Source organism: Vidua chalybeata, chromosome 11, assembly GCF_026979565.1.
Source record: "Vidua chalybeata isolate OUT-0048 chromosome 11, bVidCha1 merged haplotype, whole genome shotgun sequence".
Lineage (NCBI taxonomy): Eukaryota > Metazoa > Chordata > Aves > Passeriformes > Viduidae > Vidua > Vidua chalybeata.
Window position 1 is genome coordinate 18,791,633 of NC_071540.1, and position 21,679 is coordinate 18,813,311.

Consider the following 21,679-nt stretch of genomic DNA (forward strand, 5'->3'; position numbering starts at 1 on the left):
TCTACTTCACACCTGTGGAACAGTGAGGGCATGGTGAGAGCTGAGAAATGAGAGAGTGACACCATAAAAGTGATCTCTGTGCTCTGAGGTGGCCTTTAGAGACTAAAAACAGCCTCTGAATGGAAAGACTGCTTTCAGCTGCAGCTTAAATGGAACAGATTCATTTCTTTGTTAGAATATTAGCTCAAGCCTTGAGCTGATGGAATAGCATAAATATTGTAAGTGCAGGTGACCCCGGTGGGAAGAAATGCTGATGTGTGACTCCAGCTCAGCAGGGTGATTGATTTCTTTATTATAACTGTGCTATAATACATTAATATACTATTTAAAGGAGATACTAAAACTACAAACCTGCTTTTCTAACTACCATGTCTAACTCACAACTCCTGACCCTCTGTGAGAGTCCAGGCACAGGTGGGTTGGATTGGATTGGGTTGGATTGGATTGGGTTGGGTTGGATTGGATTGGGTTGGATTGGATTGGGTTGGGTTGGATTGGATTGGGTTGGATTGGATTGGGTTGGGTTGGATTGGGTTGGGTTGGGTTGGATTGGATTGGGTTGGGTTGGATTGGATTGGATTGGGTTGGATTGGGTTGGATTGGGTTGGATTGGGTTGGATTGGGTTGGATTGGACTGGATCGGGTTGGATTGGATTGGGTTGGATTGGATTGGGTTGGATTGGATTGGATTGGGTTGGATTGGGTTGGATTGGATTGGGTTGGGTTGGATTGGGTTGGATTGGATTGGGTTGGATTGGATTGGGTTGGATTGGGTTGGATTGGATTGGGTTGGGTTGGATTGGGTTGGATTGGATTGGGTTGGATTGGATTGGGTTGGATTGGATTGGACTGGATTGGACTGGATTGGACTGGCCATCAACTCAAACAATCCTCACCTGAATCCATCCAAGCAATCACCCCAGGTAAACAATTCTCCAAACACATTCCACATGGGAAAAACAAGGGGCAGAAATAGAAATTGTTTTCTTTTTCTTTCCTCTGTGCTGCTCTGTGAAGAATGCTGAAAGAAAGAAGGATGTCCCTGCGACACATAAATAACAAAATGTCATTCCTTTGGAAAGCCCTAGAGCAGACCAAACTGTACAGGTATTTTTGTGGGGCGGGAAGCACGAAAGTGAACAAAGAGCAGAAGGCAGAACGCCCTTTTCCTTGGGCTGGGGACATCGGGTGACAGCGGCCAGGCAGGGCTGGCACTCCCAAATTGCTCACCCAGGCAGTTTTCCACAGCAGGAATTGCAGGAATGAGCTTCAAACACCTGGGCCCAGCTCCACATGGGTGGTCTGCTGTGCCTGGAAGGATTCCCACTGGCTCCAGTGGCCAGGGAGAGGTGCTGGCTTTGGGCTTCTTCTTTGTGCCTCTGCCGAGGTCAGGATCGAAGCTCTCGAGATGATACCTTGTGTTCAGACTTAGATTTATTATTATTTATATAGTATTGAACAGATATGATTTCTTAATTTATTTATTTCTCCTCTATTTATTGTTATTTCATAGTGTATTGTATTATTTCATATTATATTGTCTTGTCTTGTGTTATATTGTAATATAATATAATAATTATATATTATATTATATTATATTATATTATATTATATTATATCATATCATATTATATCATATCATATCATATCATATCATATCATATCATATCATATCATATCATATCATACCATACCATATCATATCATATTATATTATATTATATTATATTATATTATATTATATTATATTATATATATTATATTATATTATATTATATTATATTATATATATTATATTATATTATATTATATTATATCATATTATATATCACAGTATATAATATATTATATTATATCATAGTATATCATATATTATAATGTTGTATTATAGTACGTTATATTATATTATGTTATGTTATATTTTTATATTATATGTATTATGTTATATTATGTTATGTTTTATATTATTATATTTTATTATTTTCTATTATATTTTATATATATTTTCAGATTATTATATTATATTATATTATATTATATTATATTATATTATATTATATTATATTATGTTATGTTATGTTATTTTTTATCTCTATTACAAGTCCTGAGTTCTACAGCATTCTACTAACAAGCTACAAAATCTATCTTCCTTTACAAGGTCTTTTAAGGCTAAACTATTCAATTAAGAAATGACACCTAAATTATTTTCACTTTTAACCCAATAACCAATCACTCGAGGTCTGCAATGTGGATTTTCTGCCCTATTACAAAACACCACCCAAACCCACGGAGAAGAAGGTGCAGAAGGACCAGCCACCACCCCAAAACCTCCATTTTGCCCATATATATTGCTAGATTCTAAAACCTTAAACTCTTGAGTTTTCTAACCCTAAAAATCCCGAAGTTTTCTAACCTTAAACTCACAGTTTTACCCTGTGATATCCCACACTTCCAATCGACCTGCACACCCGCAATCCCAGTGCTATCAATCAATTTTGGGAGCCTTTCTCCACAGCCTCAGGTCCAATAGAGAATTTTCTTGTGGGTCTTCAGCACAGAAAGTTAAAAATTCTCAGCACCCAGGACTCCACCAGAAAGGCTCTTCCCAAACCCACCAGCGCTCCAAAACTTTCATTTTTTGGAGAAGGTGAAGCCTCACCGCAGCATTATATGCGGACATGAATCCGAATTTGGGAATCGCTGAGAGCTGGAGGGAGAAAAACTCCTGAACTCAGCGGAGTCTTGGCCTTTGTGGAGAGACAAAACAACTCCAAAAATGAGTTTGCACCTGCCCAGCTGCATCTGCAGCTGCTCAGAGAGGAGCACCCGAATTCGTTCTGCTTTTTTGGGCTGGCGCTCGGCTCCGAGCGAGGACCCGCAGCGTCCCAGCCAAGCTGCAGCTCCGAAGGCATTTCCCCCCTTCCCCAGCACGCTTTAAAACAAACCCTCATTACCTTTTATTCCTTTTATACCTTTTATCGCCGGCCGGGGCTCTGTGTGCGAATCACCGACTGCACCTCGAGGTGTTTAATTGCCCAGCATCAGCCTCGTTACCTGCTCATGGCAATGGAGTAATTAATAACTGTTTAATTGCCCAGCATCAGCCTCGTTACCTGCTCATGGCAATGGAGTAATTAATAACTGTTTAATTGTCCAGCATCAGCCTCGTTACCTGCTCATGGCAATGGAGTAATTAATAACTGTTTAATTGTCCAGCATCATCCTCGTTACCTGCTCATGGCAATGGAATAATTAGTATATTTTTAAATTTCCAGCATCAGCCTCATTCCATGGTTATGGCAATGTAATAATTAGTAGATTTTAAAATTTCCAGCATCAGCCTCATTTCATGGTTATGGCAATGTAATAATTAATAGCTGTTTATTTTCTAGCATCAGCCTCATTCCATGGTTATGGCAATGAAATAATTAGCAGATTTTTACATTTCCAGCATCAGCCTCATTACCTGGCTATAACAATGTAATAATTAATAGCTGTTTAATTGTCCAGCATCAGCCTCATTCCCTGGTTATGACAATGTAATAATTAGCAGATTTTTACATTTCCAGCATCAGCCTCATTCCCTGGCTGTGACAATGGGAAGAGCCAGCAGCTCACATCCCCGGCAGCAGACACAGAACTCAGTGTCACAACTCACTTTAAAAGCTTTTTGACCAATCACACGAAGCAAAAGCACACTGACAATAATTCCATCCAACCACTATAAGCACACGTGCCTGTTAAAACCTTTTAAAACATTTTAAAACCTTTTAAAACCAAACCTGGTTAAAACAGGTTATTTTAAATACAATACCTGCTTGCAAGCCTCAAAACACAATGCACAGAGCTCCGTTATTAAGCTCAGAAATTCCGAATATCTCTCTGGATAGATTTTTGTGTAGCTCAGGGAGTTATTTCAGTCAAGTGTAATACACTGACCACCCTTCTATTTCTCCTCACTTTCTACTTCTCGTAGAATTTTTTTGCTTATGTTGACTGTTTAGTTTTAATGGCAGTTCTGCTGTCTTCTTTTTGCCTTCTTGCCTTCTGCAACTTGTCTAAAACTTCCTGATTTTAAGGATTCCTACGCTGAAGGCAATTCCCCCTTCCCCAGCACACTTTAAAATAAACCTTCATAAATTTTAGTCGTCTTTTCATCGTTCCCTCCATCCTGCTCTGCTCAGCAGTGTCGGGATTCTCAACCTCCTATTTTTTTTTTTTTGGGGGGTGGTTTTAGTAGAATGCATTAATTCTATAAATAATAAATCGTGCAAATAGTAATTTATTATGCAATTAAAGGCGAGCAAGAAGTGAACTGGCGGGAAGCCGGCACAGTGTAGAGGCTGGATATTGTTTTATTCACCACCGGCCGGTTTTAAATGGAAAAGTAATTAATGTGAGGGATTATTTTACAAAAGGCAGGGTGGGATTTTGCCCCCAGCCATAAGACGTGATGGAAAGCCCGTGGTATTTATATAATGCGGGCGTAAATCTCACATTAATGCGCCAGCACCGCCTTTTTTATGTTTAATTCCAGACATAAATCGGGCCCTGCGCGACCTTCCCTCACACCGCTCCCCCAACTCCGCCTTCCAGGCCTTTTGAGCCCTCAGCGCCGCCGTAGCCGCTGCGCGCGCAGGAGGGGGCGTGGCCAACGTGGAGGCTCCGCCGTCAGCGCTGGCATAACGAGGGGGCGTGGCTTTACTATAATGACGTAATTGCTCTGGTGAGGGCGTGGTGGTGACGTCATGATTGAGGCGAGAGTGATGGGCGGGGCGCCGGTGACGTCACGGCGCGGCGGAGACGGCGGGCATGCGGGAGGGGCTGTCGGTGACGTCACGGCGGGCGGGTGCGGGCGGCGATGGCGGTGACGTCACGGCGATGGCGGCCCCAGCGGCCTGCTCCAAGTGGGACATCCGGGAGAAGGTGTGGGAGCACCTGGAGGCCTCCGGCCTGGCCGAGTTCCCGCGGCCCGTGCGCGGCCGCATCCCCAACTTCAAGGTACGGCGGCCGGGAGGGGCCCCCAGTGCCCCCCAGTTCCCTTCAGTGCCCCCCAATTCTCCCCAGTGCCCTCCCAGTTCCTCCCAGTGCCCCCCAGTTCCCTTCAGTGCCCCCCAATTCTCCCCAGTGCCCTCCCAGTTCCTCCCAGTGCCCCCCAGTTCCCTTCAGTGCCCCCCAATTCTCCCCAGTGCCCCCCAGTTCCTCCCAGTGCCCCCCAGTTCCTCCCAGTGACCCCCAATTCCCCCCCAGTTCCCCACAGTTCCTCCCCAATTCCCCCCAGTACCCCTCAGTTCCCTCCAGTACCTTCCAGTGCCCCCCCAGTTCCTCCCAGTTCCCCCCAGTGATCCCCAATTCCCCCCTATTCCCCCCAGTGCCCCCCCAGTTCCTCCTCACTGCCCCCCAGTTCCCCCCAATTCCCCCAGTTCCTCCCCAGTGCCCCCAGTCCCCCCAGTGCCCCCCAATTCCCCCAGTTCTTCCCCAGTGCCCCCCAATTCCCCCCAGTTCCCCCCAATTCCCCCCAGTTCCTCCCCAATTCCCCCCAGTTCCCCCCAATTCCCCCCAGTTCCCCCCAGTGCCCCCCAATTCCCCCCAGTTCTTCCCCAGTGCCCCCAATTCCCCCCAGTTCCTCCCCAATTCCCCCCAGTGCCCCCCAGTTCCTCCCCAGTGCCCCCCTATTCCCCTCAGTTCCCCCCAGTTCCTCCGCAGTGCCCCCCCAGTTCCCCCCAGTGTCTCCCAGTGCCCCCAGTCCCCCCAGTGCCCCCCAGCTCCCGGGCCAGCCTCTCCAGCCCCGGCAGGAAAGCAAACAGGGCAGAATTGTCAATTCCCGAGCCCCAGCACAGTTTGAGAGGCCTGGAAATGGGAGCTCCCTCAGCAGGAGCACCGAGTTCCTCTCCCACTTCAGCCCTGTCCAGCCTGGCACGGGACATCTGCAGGCATTACCCGAGAATTAACAGCCCCTCAATTAAAAACCTGCAGAAATCAGAGGGGGAGAGGCTCTGTGAGCTCCTGGGTGCTATTTTCTGTGAGCAGGGCTCCTCCCATGCTGCCACCAGGCTGCTGGGCTTGCAGCAATTCCGGGCTGCCCGTGCAGTAAAATCCAACCCCGACGCTCCCCAGAGGAACGCCCGCTTCCTGACGCTGCAAGTAAGTGAAAATACCAAAATCCCAGTCCAAAATGCTCTGCTCTTGGCTCCCTCCCCCCCTCGCAGGGCTCTCTCCAGGCCTGCTGCTCTCTCAGGGAGCTCGATGTGTTCAGCAGAGCGCGGGAGGTGAAGGTGGATCCTGACAAACCTCTGGAAGGTGCCCGGCTGGCGGCTCTGCAGGTACCTGAGCAAGCCCTGAGGAGCAGCTGGGAGGGGGACGGGGCTCACCCCCACACTGGGGTGACCCCGGGAGGTGCTAAAGTCTCTCCTCCAACCCGTGCCTTCAAGGAAAGACTCAGTAGTCTTCAGCCATCCAGTCTCAAGGCAGTTTATTGTGTGTTGTCTCAAGGCACACACACTCCCTGGCATTCTCCCTGACTCCTCTCCCTCTCTGTCTCTGTCTCTCTCTGTCTCTGTCTCTCTCTGTCTCTCTCTGTCTCTGTCTCTCTCTGTCTCTCTCTCTGTCTCTCTCTGTCTCTCTCTGTCTCTCTCTCTGTCTCTCTCTGTCTCTGTCTCTCTCTGTCTCTCTCTCTGTCTCTCTCTGTCTCTCTCTGTCTCTGTCTCTGTCTCTCTCTGTCTCTGTCTCTCTCTGTCTCTCTCTCTGTCTCTGTCTCTGTCTCTCTCTGTCTCTGTCTCTCTCTGTCTCTCTCTCTGTCTCTCTCTGTCTCTCTCTGTCTCTCTCTCTGTCTCTCTCTCTGTCTCTCTCTGTCTCTGTCTCTGTCTCTCTCTGTCTCTCTCTCTGTCTCTCTCTGTCTCTGTCTCTCTCTGTCTCTCTCTCTGTCTCTCTCTCTGTCTCTCTCTGTCTCTGTCTCTCTCTGTCTCTCTCTCTGTCTCTCTCTGTCTCTGTCTCTGTCTCTCTCTGTCTCTCTCTGTCTCTCTCTCTGTCTCTCTCTGTCTCTCTCTCTGTCTCTCTCTGTCTCTGTCTCTCTCTCTGTCTCTGTCACTGTCTCTCTCTCTGTCTCTCTCCATCTCTCCTGCCCAAGGGGCTGCTGCCATCTTTTATATCACACATTACCTATTAAATGTTTATAGTTTTTCCCCAATGCCTATCACCTATATTGAACAGTGACTTTCTACTCTAAACCAATCTGTGAGTGCCAACATCACCAAGAACATGGGGGATAGGAAGGAGAAAGGAGGACAGGGCATGCCCAAATCCCTCCATCTTAGAACCTCTGACCCCCATGTACAAACCTCAGACCCCTCTGTACAAGGCCTAAAACCCCCTTGTACAGCACTCAAAAATCCTACCTTTTACTTTGTGATTACTTCTATTATAATATCTAAACTTTTATGATTTCTTGTTCTTCCTGCAAAGTTGGTAAATTGTTCCATGGGTCAAATTCAAAGCCACAGGGGTTTCCAGCTGCCTGCCAGGGTCTCAGAGGTTCTGCCCTGGGCCTGGAACATCCAGGAGTGTCTGAGGGACACCTTGGGTTCTGACAGGAGGGGACAGCAGCACCTGGCACTGCATCTCCAAGGGGTTTTATGTGCAGCTCCTTTGAGGATATCACATCAATAGGTGTCTTGGAGTGGATTAGGCTGGGATTTGAAGGGTAATTCAGTTCCAACCCCTGCCGTGGCAAGGGCAAGGGACACCTTCCACCATCCCACAGTGCTCCAAGCCCCAGTGTCCACCTTGGCTTGGACATTCCAGGGATCCAGAAGAAGCCACAGCTTCTCTGGGCACCTTCTCTGCCCACCCTCACAGGGAGGAATCTCTCCCTAAATATCCCATCTCACTCTGCCCTTTGTCAGTTTGAAACTCTTATCTCATAAAGCTCTTTAGAGACACAGCTTTAACAAGGAATTGCCTTTAAAGGTATGTCCTAAAATATCTTCAAATGTCTGTCTTACCTTTTATTTCTTCAATAAACCTTTTTATGGAATTCTCCTGTATTGCAGGAAATTAATCTTACCAGCACTACACAATCGACAGCATCAAAAATTAAATATTTGGCCATGTGGTTTTTACTGTGTGACAACAAAAATATTTCTTCAGTGTTGAATGAAGCTTCTCATGTGGTTCCCCAGGCAAGGAAGACTTTGCTGGTTCCCACACCACGTCTGAGGACTGGGCTGTTCAACAGGATTGTTCCTCCTCCTGGTGCCAGCAAGGAGATGCTGAGAAGATGTGCAACATCTCAGGTGGGAATCGGGGATCAGGGAGGGCTGAATTAACTTGTGGCCTGAGGATGGACCAGCTGGAAGTTGGAAAACCTGAAATACCTTCCCGTTTGGATGTTATTCCTGGCTTTGTGTACATTGATAATACTGAAATCAGGAGAAAATTCAGTCCTAGGGTTGAAAGGGATTTGAATTGATATTTCTCATGTCTTTTGGAAAATCATGAGTCAGATCTTTCTTCATGCTCCTACATCCTGCAGTTTTGAGCTGCAGAATATTCTAGTGCTCTTAGGTGTTACCAGATGGGAAAGTTGAGGGTTTTTTTGAGAGTACAGCATCCAAGAGCCGTGAATTGTGAATTGTGAATTGCATTTGCACGCAGCGAGGCCCGGACACGTGCTGAGGCTCGGTTTCACAGCGCGGTCTCTTGCTGCCCTCTCGTGTTACAATCTCACCGTGCAGCCGAGGGCTTTGGCCAGCCAGCCCTGCAGGTTTTATATCCATCTTCATCTGCCCCGAAAACCCAACTGGGACGGCACTAGAGGGATTTATTCCTCCTTTATCTCCTGCTAAAGGCAATAAAGTTCTGCAGCGACCCCATAAACACTGAGGTTGGAAATGGCTGGTAATTAATAGTGACTTTCTTTGTTGGAAGTTCTATTGCAGTCATTAACTAATTAAGCTGTTCAGGGCTGAAGAGCATTTTTGCAAGAGACCTTTCTCTTGGCCTGCTGTCTGATCTGGGCTCTTACCACCATGTGTCTGGTTTTTCCCCCCAGCCCATTAATGAAAAAATGCTGTTGGCAGTTTGTATTTACAAAGCACTGTGCAAACAATCCTCACCACGCTGCTGGGAAGTGCCTGTTGGGCATTAGTGCTGATAGTCAGGCACAAATTGCTGAATTCCTGGGGTTTGTGCTCTGCACAGAAAAAGTTTGGCTCTTTATTGTGATTTTTAATATTGTGAATTTATAATTAGCAGCGAGTTGAGTTGGTGTGAGGAGCATTTGCAGTGTGCTGTCCACATGCATTGGGAGTGATTGAATCACAAGATGTATTTTTAATAGTTCTAAACCTCTGATATTTAAAAACCCAAGTAAGCATAATTTTTAATTTCTGCAATCTGGACAGAATTTTCATTAAGATGAGAACAGATTGAAGAAGAGTGGGTGGGGTTGAACAGGGAGAGAGAAGAAAAAAAATAATTGTATCACTTTTTGTAACTTCAGATTTTTTTGTGCTGTAGCTGTCTGTGTCTAAATTAACTTTGTGATTTGTATTTCAGAATTAATTGAAGCATTTGTAGTGCTCTGGTATTCCTCAAGTTTTTAGTAGAGTAGGGAAGTGTAAATAGGAAGTGTCACTTGCATTCATTTTTAGGAACAGATTTCCAAAAAAGTGTTTCAAAATTATCAGGTTTTGATCCTAAATAAAAAAAACCCCTTGCTTCTAAAAGTGCCCACCTCCCTCAGCCCTCCTTGCAGTGTGCCAAAATTCCTGTCCCTGTAGTAGGGAATCTATTCTAGGATTCCCTGGGGGATAACTTCCCAGACATGTACAGCTTGGCTAAACATGGAAGAGACACTTGGAAACGTGGGGAGTTACTTGGATTTATCAAAATATCCTGGATTTCTGCCTCAGTTTTGGAAGATTGTGCACTCTGCAAACGTCAAATGCTGTTTTTTTTTATTTTTTCCCTGCAGGGTGTAAAAGACTACAGCGTGCCTGTGGGGCTGGATGGGAAAGCACAAGTGGACTTGGTTGTTGTGGGATCAGTGGCTGTCTCTGAAAAAGGTAAGGAAAAACTTCCAGCAGAAAGGTCCCAAGTCCCAACCCAGTGGCAGGAAGGCCACACCACGTGGCAGAGACAGATTTATCCTTGGAGCTGAGTTGTGCTCTTGGGTCTTCTGTGTGTGCCAAATCCCTGCTCCCAGTGCAGGGAATGCCTCAGGATGCAGTGGGCACACAGCAGTGGGCTCAGAGATGTTTTGGCCTTCAGGAAAACTCTCGAGGCAAGCAATTCTTTGTGCTCTAAAGGAACCCAAGCAGGCTCCCTGGTCAGAGATCTGCTCTGCTCACACAGGCTCTGTGAAAGGACATGTGTTAGACCTGCTGATTCAGGACCTATCTGGGGATCAGATTTTGCATTTTCAAGTATTTTGGAAACCTGCTGGTGCTGAAAAATTTTCCACTGACTTTATCCCTTGCCTAAAATAACACAGTTTTTATATGTGACCCAAGCTCCTCTTTGCCCACATTAACCTGTGTTGGATGTGAATATGAAGGTTCTAAATACAATTGCTAGATAAACTTCTGTTTTAACTGCATTGAATTTGTTTATTCTGAATAGGAAGCTTCTGGGATCTTTTAGGAGTCATTGAAACTGATGTTTTGTTTCATTTCAATGCTGATTTCAAGGGAAGCTGCACTCTGTGAGAGATGCTGATCTGATTTTTTCCAGAGTTACAACTTGCAGACTGCTGGGTTAATTACACCATTTTAACAACTTTCCACTGTGCTGTTTGGTTTTTTTTTTTTTTTTTTTTTCCACTTTTCTGTGCTTTAGGCTGGAGAATTGGCAAAGGAGAAGGTTATGCAGACATGGAATATGCAATGATGGTGTCCATGGGAGCAGTGCAGGAGGACACACCTGTGGTTACCATTGTGCACGACTGCCAGGTGAGTTCTGATGTTCAAATATCCCCTCTCCAGCTGGGAGAGAACTCTGGGACACTTCCTGCTCTGTCTGGAGAGGAGACATGGAATGAAGCTGGTTTGGCATCTTTATTCCCATTGTCTTTGATGGATTTTCATGTGACAAGACACCAGGAATGGGGCACAGCTTTAGGGAGTTTGTTTTTAGCTACTTAACCAAATCTCTGCCTTGTAGGTGCTTGACATAGCAGAGGAGCTCCTGGGTGATCACGATTTAACTGTGGATTACATCCTCACTCCAACAAGGACTATCCAGACTAATTGCAAACGACCAAAACCTCAGGGAATAATGTGGCACAAGGCAAGTCCAATCTTCATTCCAGTTAAATCTTAAATTTTTGCTGCTGGTGGCACAAGGCAAGTCCAATCTTCATTCAAGTTAAATCTTAAGCCTTTGCTGCTGGTGGCTTGCTAATACCAAAAACCTGCTGATAAACCCTCCATTTTTATATAGAAACAATTTTTAAAATGAGAAATACTTGGTGAAAGAGCAGATGTGTTTGTCAGGTGAAACAAAACGGCAGCATCTGTGTGCAGAGGGGTTTAAGGGGTAATGGTGAGGAGGAGAGATATTTCCCTACAGCTGAGGTTGCTGTTTCAAGAGCTGGAAGTGTCCAAGGCCAGGCTGGATGGGCTTGGAGCAATCTGGGATAGTGGGAGGTGTCCCAGGGGGTGGAACTGGTGGGTAGAAGTCTGTGCTGCTCTGGTTGTGAAAGGAGAACACAACCTGCTGCTGGTACATTCCTGTTTGTGCAGTGGATTCACTTTCCAAGGATAAATTTGTGGCTGGAGCTCATTTTCAGGTGGAAGAACGGGGACTTTAAACATGAATCTTCCTTTATTGGTAGTTCCTCTAGTGTGGATTTGGCCTTTTCCCCCTGCCCAGTGTCAGAAACTTCCTCAGCTTCCCAAATAGTTTCAGGAAAGCCTTGAGTGAATTGTTTTACTGGAGGTTCCTGCTGGGAAAGCTTTTTCTTTGTCATTGGATTTTCATTTCTAAAATCATCCAGTTAAGAGAGCAGACACAATCCTGCATGAGTGAGTAGAGCAGGAATGCTGAAATGAGGAATTGTGCACCCACATCTCACAGAAACTGAGGAATTTTAAGGGAGTACTCCCAGGGAAATCAAAAGTTGCTTGTTAAAATTTGCCAACCAGCTAAAAGAGTTAAATTTCTTTAGGTAATGTATCTACAACAAATAAATTCTAGCCAGGACTATTTTTATTCCAATAGTGGGAGAGCATTTTACCCTGCCTGTGGTTGAGGATTTGAGGTTATAAATAAATAAATAACAGCTCTGTCTGTCCTAGTGCATTTTTTCCATTGAATTATTTTTGAATTGTAATTTTTTTTTAGGATATTATTGAATGTAATTGTGTTGAAGGCCTACCCCTTGTGCCCCATCCATCTTGCCAACATATTTTTGATCAGTTTGTCTGCCTTGGTGTCAGACTTCTCAGTAAGTGGCTTTGCTGACACGTTTTTTTTTTTGTTTCTTTTTTTGTGCCTTTAGCAGAAACTGATTTTTCTGCAGCTTTCACTGAGAGTGGAGCACAGATTGACCCTTTATTTGTATTTGAGTGTTGATTTAACACCTCTTGTTTGGAGCTGTGTGGATTAAATAGGAATATTGGGGAAGACCAGGGATAATCATCACTTTTCTGTCATTTTGGGACCAGAACAAAGTGTGGTGTCTATATGAAGCAGAAATCACCATGATTCCCCAGGGAAATGAGTGACATTTATTTTGTGTGTGCCTCTGGTGGTACCTGAATGTTCAGCTCTTGCACAGAGGGGTTTGGAGGTGGGAGGTCTGGTTAATCAGCAGGGTGTGAAAAAGGCAGCATTTGATAGGGGCTATTTAAGTGTTTGTCCTTTGGATTTTCCTGGCTACTTCTCCATCATTTGCTCTCCATCCTTTTCTCCTTCAAATCCTGGCTTTGCCAAAAGAGCAAAACTAAATGAAGCAAGAGGCAGTGAGTAAATAAATCATCCACTTCTAAACACGGGCTTTTGTCAACAGAGAGTAGCTTAACTTCATTGTGAAGACTTGTGAGCTGGAAAAGACATTGTTAGGAAAAATAAAAAAAAAGCTGATCCTCGGGGAGCAGGGCTGGCTGAGGCCAGGAAAATGTTTAGGAGTTTGAAATCCAGGTGTTTGCAAATATGGGATTACAGCTGAGGATTGCTGTAAGGATGTGCTGCACCCTCAGCTCCAGAGGGAAGGAGGTGCTCACCCAGCAGACAAATCCATGGCTGCATTTTCCTGGAGTGCTCTGGTGTGTTCTGAGCTGTTTAAAGACTTTCAAGGAAGTGGAAGAGCCACAATATCATCAGTACCAAAGAATCATTATCAAGCACTCCAGAAACACTTCTAAATCCACAGTGCTGGGGGGTGTTTGTGGAACTTTTGTGCCTCTGAGGTCAGAGTTTTGGGACATCAATTTGAGTTACTGGAGGGCAGCAAGAGCTGCTGAGAGCTGAGCACTCTGGAAAACTTTATTTGGATGCCAGTGGAGAATTATTTGGCTTCATCTGTCTTGAAAATCCAACCCATTGTTTCTGGGAACTCTAAATTCATGAAGCTACTTGCTTTCTCATTTAATGTTTTCTATGGGTAACTGTGATCTTTATCTGGGACACTGGCTATTATATTTGTCCCAATTATCAAGTTATTTGTGCTGTGCTTATTATAAATTGAAACTGTACAGACAAATTAAAATATTTGGGTTCATGAAGAGGGAAAGGAGAGTAGTTGGTGGAAAAATCACTATATTTTAGCAAGCATTTCCTTCTGGTTTTGAAATAATTCTTTTGCTGAGAATTTTATAGCAGTAGGAAAAGAATTTTCCTGAAATGAAATGAACTCTGGGGGGAATCCCTGTGGCAGAGATGGAAACCCTCTGACAACAAACAGCACTGGGTGTGTGATAGAATATTTGGAAAGGAAGGCTCAAAAAACGCACCCATCCAAGCTGGCAAATCCTTCAGCAGAAGGAAATTGCAGTCAGTGTAGGCAAGGCTTTGTTTTGGTGTGGTTTTTTGGGATGGTGGGGGGGCAAGGAATGCTTCCACACATCTCAACACCTTTGCAAAGCTGAGCCTCGCTGCAGAGTCCCCGGCGTGCACGGGTGGCATCCAAGTGTGGGCTGCAGAAGTTTCTCCTGAGGGACACCAGCAGGCTCCACGGGCTGCCAGCTCCCAGAAATACATCCTTGGATTGTGTGCACATATTTGGACATTTTGTGCAAATGAATGATAAAATGTTCAACTGTGCTGGCCTTGCTGCCCCGGCCTTGTCTGTGCCACAAATCCCTGTTTGCTCAGAGCTCCTGGAAACGAGGACACAGCGTGAAAAGAGGACACAGCATGAAAAGTTGGGTCTGTCCCAAGGAGGTTTGGAACAATCTGGGGTCAGAGCCCTCTGAGGATGGGCAGAGATGAGCTTTGCAAACAGCTTTTGCTCACCTGTTTGGAAGGGCTGATGGATCTGCAGCACTGGAGATGTTTGGTGCTGTTTGCAGCCTGCCAGGGCAGCAGCATCAGTGTCCATCTTAAAATCATGGAATGGGTTGGGTTGGAAGGGATTTGAAAGAGAATCTTATTCCAAACCCCTGCACACCTTCCCAGCTGTCCCAAGGTCTCCAAGCCCTGTCCAACCTGACCTTGGACACTCCCAGGGACCCAGGGGCAGCCACAGCTTCTCTGGGCACCCTGTGCCAGGGCCTGCCCACCCTCACAGGGAACAATTCCTTCTCTATATCTAAACTAAATTTTCCTTTCTTCCATCCTGAGGCCATTCCCCTTGTCCTGTCACTGAGGAACAGTCCACAGTCCCTCTCCAGCTTCCTTGTAGCCTGTTCAGATCCTGGAAGGTGCTGGGATGTCTCCAGGCTGAACAACTCCAGCTTTCTCAGCCTGTCCCCACAGGGGAGGTGTCCCAATCCTCCTACCAACTTCGTGGCCTCCTCTGGACTTGATCCAACATTCCATGTTTTTCTGCTGCTGGGGACACCAGAGCTGAGCACGGGATTCCAGGTGGGGTCTCACAAGATCCAGGTGTTCCTGTGTCACTGAGATGAGGAGCTGTGGGAAGCAGAGTGAACTAGCAGGATAAGGACAGCCTCCCATCCCATCCCATCCCATCCCATCCCATCCCATCCCATCCCAGTGTGCCTCACTCCAGGACTGCAGTGCTTCCAGGGAAATGTCAGTGCTGTTTGCCTTGGCCTGGGCTGGCCCAGGGGTCAGCATTGCTCACTCTGACACAGGACAAACACATCCTTCATTCTCCACAGCAGAATATGGAAAGTGGCTCTGATCAGAGATCTGGGAGAGCAGAGGGTGAGGAGAGCCCTGGTGTCCAGCAGGGATGCTCAGGAGTCCATTTGCCACCACATTTTGGGATCAGTCCAGGTAGCCATGGATGCTGTGGGTTAAGTGCTGGGAGATTTGTGTTGGCACTCAGCATCCAGGACTTTTTCCCTCAGGTTTCTGTCAGAAAGGGGCCACATTTCCCTCCTCAGCTCCTTTCCCAGTAATTGTGTGCCAGAAGAATTTATCCAGCCTGCTGTCCTCTTTCCCCAAGGCTCTCCCAGCCATGGCAGGGATTATTAAATGATTAATTGCCTTTGGTGGAGTTATTTTTAACCCAAATCACTTCAGAGTTTATGGCACAGACCCACGAGCACTTCTTTTGGCCAACCCCAGAGGGCTGAAGTGTGGAATTGGTCTGAGAATTGGTGGCCAGGGGATGACAGGGAACTTGAGCTTTGGTTTCACTAGAAAAGCTAAATCCCAACACTCAATCCAAAGTTTCAAAACACCAGTAAATGGTTTGGCTTTAAAGGGATGGGGGAAGCATCCAGTGCTGGCTTTGCCCATGTTCACATAGATGGATCAACCAGACTTGGGCTGGGATGTCCCTTCAATTCTGGTTTGGCCAAAAGCAGTAGGCAGGGACAGGAATAGGGGTAAGCAAGGCTAGAGAGGACTGGCCAGCCAGCACAGCACCCAGAAGTGTGCAGCTTGTTTGAAAGAGAGGAGGAATATCTTTGGCCTCCCTCCACATGGAAATAAATCCTTGCAATCCTCCCCAGCTCACAGGACAAAAGGAACTTTTTGCATGATTGTAATTAGCAACACATTGTGCTATCACAGGGTTCTTTTGTTTGCTCTTTTGCAACAGAGCAGAACAAGCTTTTTCCTCTCCCCTGCCACCCACTGCCCCCTTTGCCCTTTCAGTTCTCACCCCCAAAACCCCAAAAACCCAATGGATTTGTTTGTTGAATTGAAACCCCAAATCAAGTTTCTGCCTTTCCATGGAATAGAAGTGGGAGAAAACAGGGATAGGTTTAGAAGGTTTGACCCAGCTGAAATATTCTCCTGGAGCCCAGAGAAAAAAAACCCTCAAGGTAAATCCTCTGTGCCTCTTGTGACAAGAGGGTGTCAGCTGACAGTGTCAGAATTTGCCTAATGTTTTTTACAAATCTTTGCTAAGACAAAAAAATAGAAATCTTAAATCAGCTGCCTTTGTTGCTTTGCTGAAGGTCTGTTGCTGTTGTGTTTGCACAGGGCTGGATTTTGAGGGAATGACAGAATCACTTCATGGTGGTGTTTGATCAGAACTTTAAAGAAAATCGTTCATAGCCCTTACAAAAATCCCAGAATTGTTGAGGTTGGAAAACACCTCCAAAATCATCAAGTCCAACCTGTGACTGATCCCAGACCAGACAACTGAGTGCCATATCCTGTCTTTCCATAAACACCTCCCTGGGCAGTAACTCCAATGTCTAATCCCCCCTTCTGTGCAGAAATTCCTCCTAAAACATAAATGCTGTTGTCACTGCATCTTCCTGAGGTTGCCAGGAGCCTGAAACAGTAGCTCCAAGAGTCTGATGCCAAACTCTACTTAGTGAGAGGAGATGCCTGGTGGAAGTCTCTTACAGATGCTGTTCACTGGATTATCTAAATCCTGCCCTTGGATTGTCCTTGAAAGCCTGGGAATTCCAGGGTTTATCCTCTCAGTGCCCATCTCTGATTGCCCTCATCTCCAAAGCCCTGAGGGTTTGCCCTTGGTAGCATTTCCCTTTCTGACCCAACACCCAACCCGTGCCTTGGCAACTGAGTTTAATTTCAGGATGAAAGGAACTGTTCTTGGATTGTGCTTTAGGGCCAGGAGTGATTGGTTGCATGAGAACAGAAAAATGTTTTTCCTGTTTGGTTTAATTAGCATAGAGCTTACATTTCACATCCAAATTTGACAGAGGACAACAAACGTTCTTAATTGTTGGCCAGTACAAGCAAAGAGAGACCCTTCAGCCCTTGGTTTGATGTTGTATCACTCAGGGAAGGGCAGCTTGCTGTCAAACACAGCACTTGGAATTCCTGGCTGAGAAAAACAAATCAGCCCCAGAATCCACAGGGTAATAACTCTGTAAAATGTGGAAATGCTCTGCACCTTTCTGTGTGGAGGCTCCTGGGGCAAGTCCCCAGAGCAAGTCCTTGCTGTTTGATGTTGTGTTAGCAGAACTAGCACAGGCTTTATGGAAATCATGTTTTTATTTAGTTCCAGCCTGAAATAAATCCTGCCTGTTTGCTTTTCAGAAGATTAAGAGAATTCTGTTGAGTGACTTGCCTGTCACCTCATCCTGACATTGCCCCCACCCTGCCTTGGCTTTTCCTCGAGTCACTTCAGAGCTGAGCTCCTGTCCCCAGAGAGCTGAGCTTGATGTTGTGCAGATCCAGGCTGGCTGTGACTGTGACTGTAGGAGCAGGAATTCAGAGGCTCTGGGGTGGCTGAGGTCTGAGCTGGGAGCTCTGCAGGCTTGTGCTAGCTGGGATGTACTGGTGCTGCTCCAGTCCAGCCTGCTGAGGGTGGTGGCCCTCTCACATTCTGGGCTACTAGCCTGGGTCTCTGCTAGCTCAGGCATTGCTTCCCCAGGCTCTGTTTTGCTCCCTACATTTCAGCATTGGAGCTGGTGTTGATGGATGTTGGACTTGTCCAGCAGCCAAGCAGGAATTCCTCCTCCTTCCAAGCTCAGTGTGCAAGCCAAGAGCTCGACCACATTAGCTGGGGAACCAGTGCATTTCCTGCCAGTGTCTGAGTGCAGCCTGGGGCATCTCATGCCTCACATGGATGGGGTTCAGCTGTTGAGAGGAAGAGCCCTTGCAGAAAAGCTCTTTGGGAGCAGGGCATGGATGCATGGACGGAAGGAAGGAAGGAATAACGGGCTCTCAGTGTGAAGCGCAGTGTCCGAGCGCTTCCGTTCCCTGCCCCAGCCCAGCAGATCCATGTGGGATCTGAGGAGCTGTGGGTGGTGTGGGAGGTCGGATGGCACAGAGGGGATGTGCCCCAAGCAGGGGACGTGCCTCCAGCTGGCCCCACATCCACAGGAACCCTGCTCCAAGGCACGCTCCTGCTGCAGCTTCCACCATTGTGTGACCCAGCCCATGGGATATCCTGTTCTGGGGGAAAAGAGCACCAGGAGCTCTGCAGAATGGAAGTGTCTGATGGATTGGGATGGATTCTGCCAGGCCAGGGATTGTGTAGGATTCTGCCAGGCCAGGGATTGTGTAGGATTCTGCCAGGCCAGGGATTGTGTAGGGTTCTGCCAGAACAGGGATTGTGTAGGATTCTGCCAGAACAGGAATTGTGTAGGATTCTGCCAGGCCAGGGGATTGTGTAGGGTTCTGCCAGAACAGGGATTGTGTAGGAATCTGCCAGGGTACGGATTGTGTAGGATTCTGCCAGGGCAGGAATTGTGTAGGATTCTGCCAGGCCAGGGATTGTGTAGGATTCTGCCAGAACAGGGATTGTGTAGGATTCTGCCAGGCCAGGGATTGTGTAGGATTCTGCCAGGCCAGGGATTGTGTAGTAATCTGCCAGGACAGGAATTGTGTAGGATTCTGCCAGGCCAGGGATTGTGTAGGATTCTGCCAGGCCAGGGATTGTGTAGGGTTCTGCCAGAACAGGGATTGTGTAGGATTCTGCCAGGCCAGGGATTGTGTAGGATTCTGCCAGGCCAGGGATTGTGTAGGGTTCTGCCAGGCCAGGGATTGTGTAGGGTTCTGCCAGAACAGGGATTGTGTAGGATTCTGCCAGGCCAGGGATTGTGTAGGATTCTGCCAGGCCAGGGATTGTGTAGGGTTCTGCCAGGCCAGGGATTGTGTAGGATTCTGCCAGGCCAGGGATTGTGTAGGATTCTGCCAGAACAGGAATTGTGTAGGATTCTGCCAGAACAGGGATTGTGTAGGATTCTGCCAGAACAGGGATTGTGTAGGGTTCTGCCAGGCCAGGGATTGTGTAGGATTCTGCCAGGCCAGGGATTGTGTAGGATTCTGCCAGGCCAGGGATTGTGTAGGATTCTGCCAGGCCAGGGATTGTGTAGGGTTCTGCCAGGCCAGGGATTGTGTAGGGTTCTGCCAGGGTAGGGAATTGTGTAGGATTCTGCCAGAACAGGAATTGTGTAGGATTCTGCCAGGCCAGGGATTGTGTAGGATTCTGCCAGAACAGGGATTGTGTAGGATTGTGCCAGGGTAGGGATTGTGTAGGATTCTGCCAGGGCAGGGAATTGTGTAGGATTCTGCCAGGCCAGGGATTGTGTAGGGTTCTGCCAGGCCAGGGATTGTGTAGGATTCTGCCAGAACAGGGATTATGTAGGATTCTGCCAGGCCAGGGAATTGTGTAGGATTCTGCCAGAACAGGGATTGTGTAGGATTCTGCCAGGCCAGGCATTGTGTAGGATTCTGCCAGGGCAGGGAATTGTGTAGGATTCTGCCAGAACAGGGATTATGTAGGATTCTGCCAGGCCAGGGAATTGTGTAGGATTCTGCCAGAACAGGGATTGTGTAGGATTCTGCCAGGCCAGGCATTGTGTAGGATTCTGCCAGGGCAGGAATTGTGTAGGATTCTGCCAGGGCAGGAGCACAGGCCCTCAGTCAAAGCAAACACAGAGGGAGAACAAGGAGAATGAAGATCTGAAGGCACTCGGATAAATAAATGTCAAATTGGAATAGTCCTGACTTTGGTTGGGATTTGCCTGCTGGATCCATGTTGTGCTGCTCCCTTCAAGAGCCACTAATGTTTATTTTTGTCCTGCAGTGTGTATTTAAGGAGACTTCCCAATCAGAGCAGCAATTAGGAACATTTGGAATGCTCTGGCACTCTGTGTGGCAGCAGGATAATAAGGCTCCTCTCTTTTTATGGCACAAACGAGCCCTGATGCTCATCATCTTTTTCTGGAAGGCGAGAAATCCTTTTATAATAATTATATCCATCTTCCTCCTTTTTAGGTCAGCTCTGAGATGCTGGGAAAAATCCCCATCCTAAAGACTCTTCGTTGCAGGGAGAAGCAGGCTGGCAAGGATGTCACCCTCCAAGATGAACTCCCAGCCCTGGCAAACACCAAGAGAGCAGCAGTTTCAAACAAGAAGGTGATGGCTGCAAATCCCCAGGCACAGGCTGCTCCAGGCTCAGCTCCAGTGGGACAGGAAAGTGATCCTGTAAATCCCAAATCAGAGGGATCTGACACAATCACCACTGTGTTCGTGGGGAACTTGCCTGGCAGCCTGAGAGTGAGCGAGCTGAAAAGTGCCCTGAGGGAATTGCAGGTGGTTCCTGTTGGCTTGAAGTGGCAGGGAGCACAGCACAGGGCTTTCCTGGACTACAGGGATCAGGGAGCTGCACACAGAGCTGTGTCCTCCTTGCAAGGCCTGAGCCTTGGGGGCAACGCTCTGAGAGTGGAGCTGGCCAAAAGCCAGAGGAACAAAGGGCAAGGAGGAACCAATAGTCACAAATGAGTATGGAGGAGAAAAAAAAAAAAAACACAAAAAAAAAGGTGTTTTCACTGTTTTGTGAGAAGCCAACCTGAAGTTTAAAGGTTTTTTTGTAACCCTCAGGTTTAACAAAATCAAATTTCTGCACAAACTCTCCTCACTTCTGCACTCAGACATGCAAAGGTTTATCCCCACAGGTGACAGAGGAGCCATTTCTCTATAAATAATTGCCCACAAAGTACCCACACTCTGGTTTTGGTGCTGTTTGGTGTTTTTGTTAAGCCTTAAAAGCTTAAAGCTTAAAGCCCTGCCCCTTAGCACCTGCAGCAAGGTGGCTCCAGTCAGTCATTAAGGTTAGACCTGCCCCTTTAGACCTGTCAGGTTAAAAGCCAGCAGCAGGAAATCTGTCCTAAGGGTGACAATTCTCTTTACTGAAAAATGGGCTTTGCCTGTTGGAAGTTTTCAATTTATTTTTTATAAAAATGACCAGGGAGAGAGAGAGTTTTTCTTTTTTGTGCCTTGAGGAGTGGCTGTGGAAACACTGGGTTAGTTCTAGCTCTAGTAAGAGCTGGTGGGAAAGATGAGAACCCTTTTCTCAGCTTTTTGCTAAATCACCCCCTGGTAAACCTTAGGAAAGCAAATCCCAGTTTTCTCTGCTTTTCCCCAAAACTGCTTTTCTGATGGATCAGATAATTATAAAATTATAATTTTATAATTTATCTATATAATTTTATAATTAGCTGCTTTTCCTGATTGTCTCTTCTAATGGGATGTGATTCCTTTGCCTTTGTGATATAACATTAATAATAATAATTTATTATAATCATTATTTACAATATTATTTATAATTATTTATATTGTTGTTGTTGTTGTTGTTGTAGTGGAAATGAAAAGCAGTCACACCATGGTCAGAACT

The 21,679-nt window shown here is 46.5% G+C and overlaps 1 protein-coding gene and 1 long non-coding RNA gene across 3 annotated transcripts; one reads left to right on the forward strand and one right to left on the reverse strand.

Moving 5' to 3' along the window:
• Positions 1-794: 794 nt before the first annotated feature.
• LOC128793426 (uncharacterized) lies at positions 795-4,872 on the reverse strand. The gene is made up of 4 exons (XR_008432805.1): positions 3,815-4,872; positions 2,973-3,054; positions 1,231-1,415; positions 795-1,042 (listed from the first exon to the last, which is right to left on the reverse strand). It is a non-coding gene; the product is annotated as an uncharacterized LOC128793426 (long non-coding RNA).
• MTHFSD (methenyltetrahydrofolate synthetase domain containing) lies at positions 4,864-21,264 on the forward strand. Of its 2 annotated transcripts, none has more exons than XM_053952584.1 (7): positions 4,864-5,001; positions 6,031-6,144; positions 8,178-8,291; positions 9,974-10,064; positions 10,837-10,949; positions 11,161-11,286; positions 20,281-21,264. In XM_053952584.1, exons 1-7 carry the CDS (start codon positions 4,882-4,884, stop codon positions 20,785-20,787), a joined length of 1,185 nt encoding a protein of 394 aa, XP_053808559.1. In that variant the 5' UTR covers positions 4,864-4,881; the 3' UTR covers positions 20,788-21,264. The 2 variants fall into 2 exon arrangements, with proteins under 2 accessions (XP_053808559.1, XP_053808558.1); XM_053952583.1 differs by lacking the exon at positions 6,031-6,144 and adding an exon at positions 6,210-6,323.
• The last annotated feature ends 415 nt before the right edge of the window (positions 21,265-21,679 follow it).

What these genes read in the sequence shown, in the direction of transcription:
- MTHFSD (XM_053952584.1), top strand. Translation starts at nt 4,882, where the DNA reads ATGGCGGCCCCAGCGGCCTGCTCCAAGTGGGACATCCGGGAGAAGGTG. An exon ending in GAAGATGTGCAACATCTCAG is followed by an intron (nt 8,292 to 9,973) that starts GTGGGAATCGGG and finishes TTTTCCCTGCAG; the next exon opens with GGTGTAAAAGACTACAGCGT. An exon ending in CCATTGTGCACGACTGCCAG is followed by an intron (nt 10,950 to 11,160) that starts GTGAGTTCTGAT and finishes TCTGCCTTGTAG; the next exon opens with GTGCTTGACATAGCAGAGGA.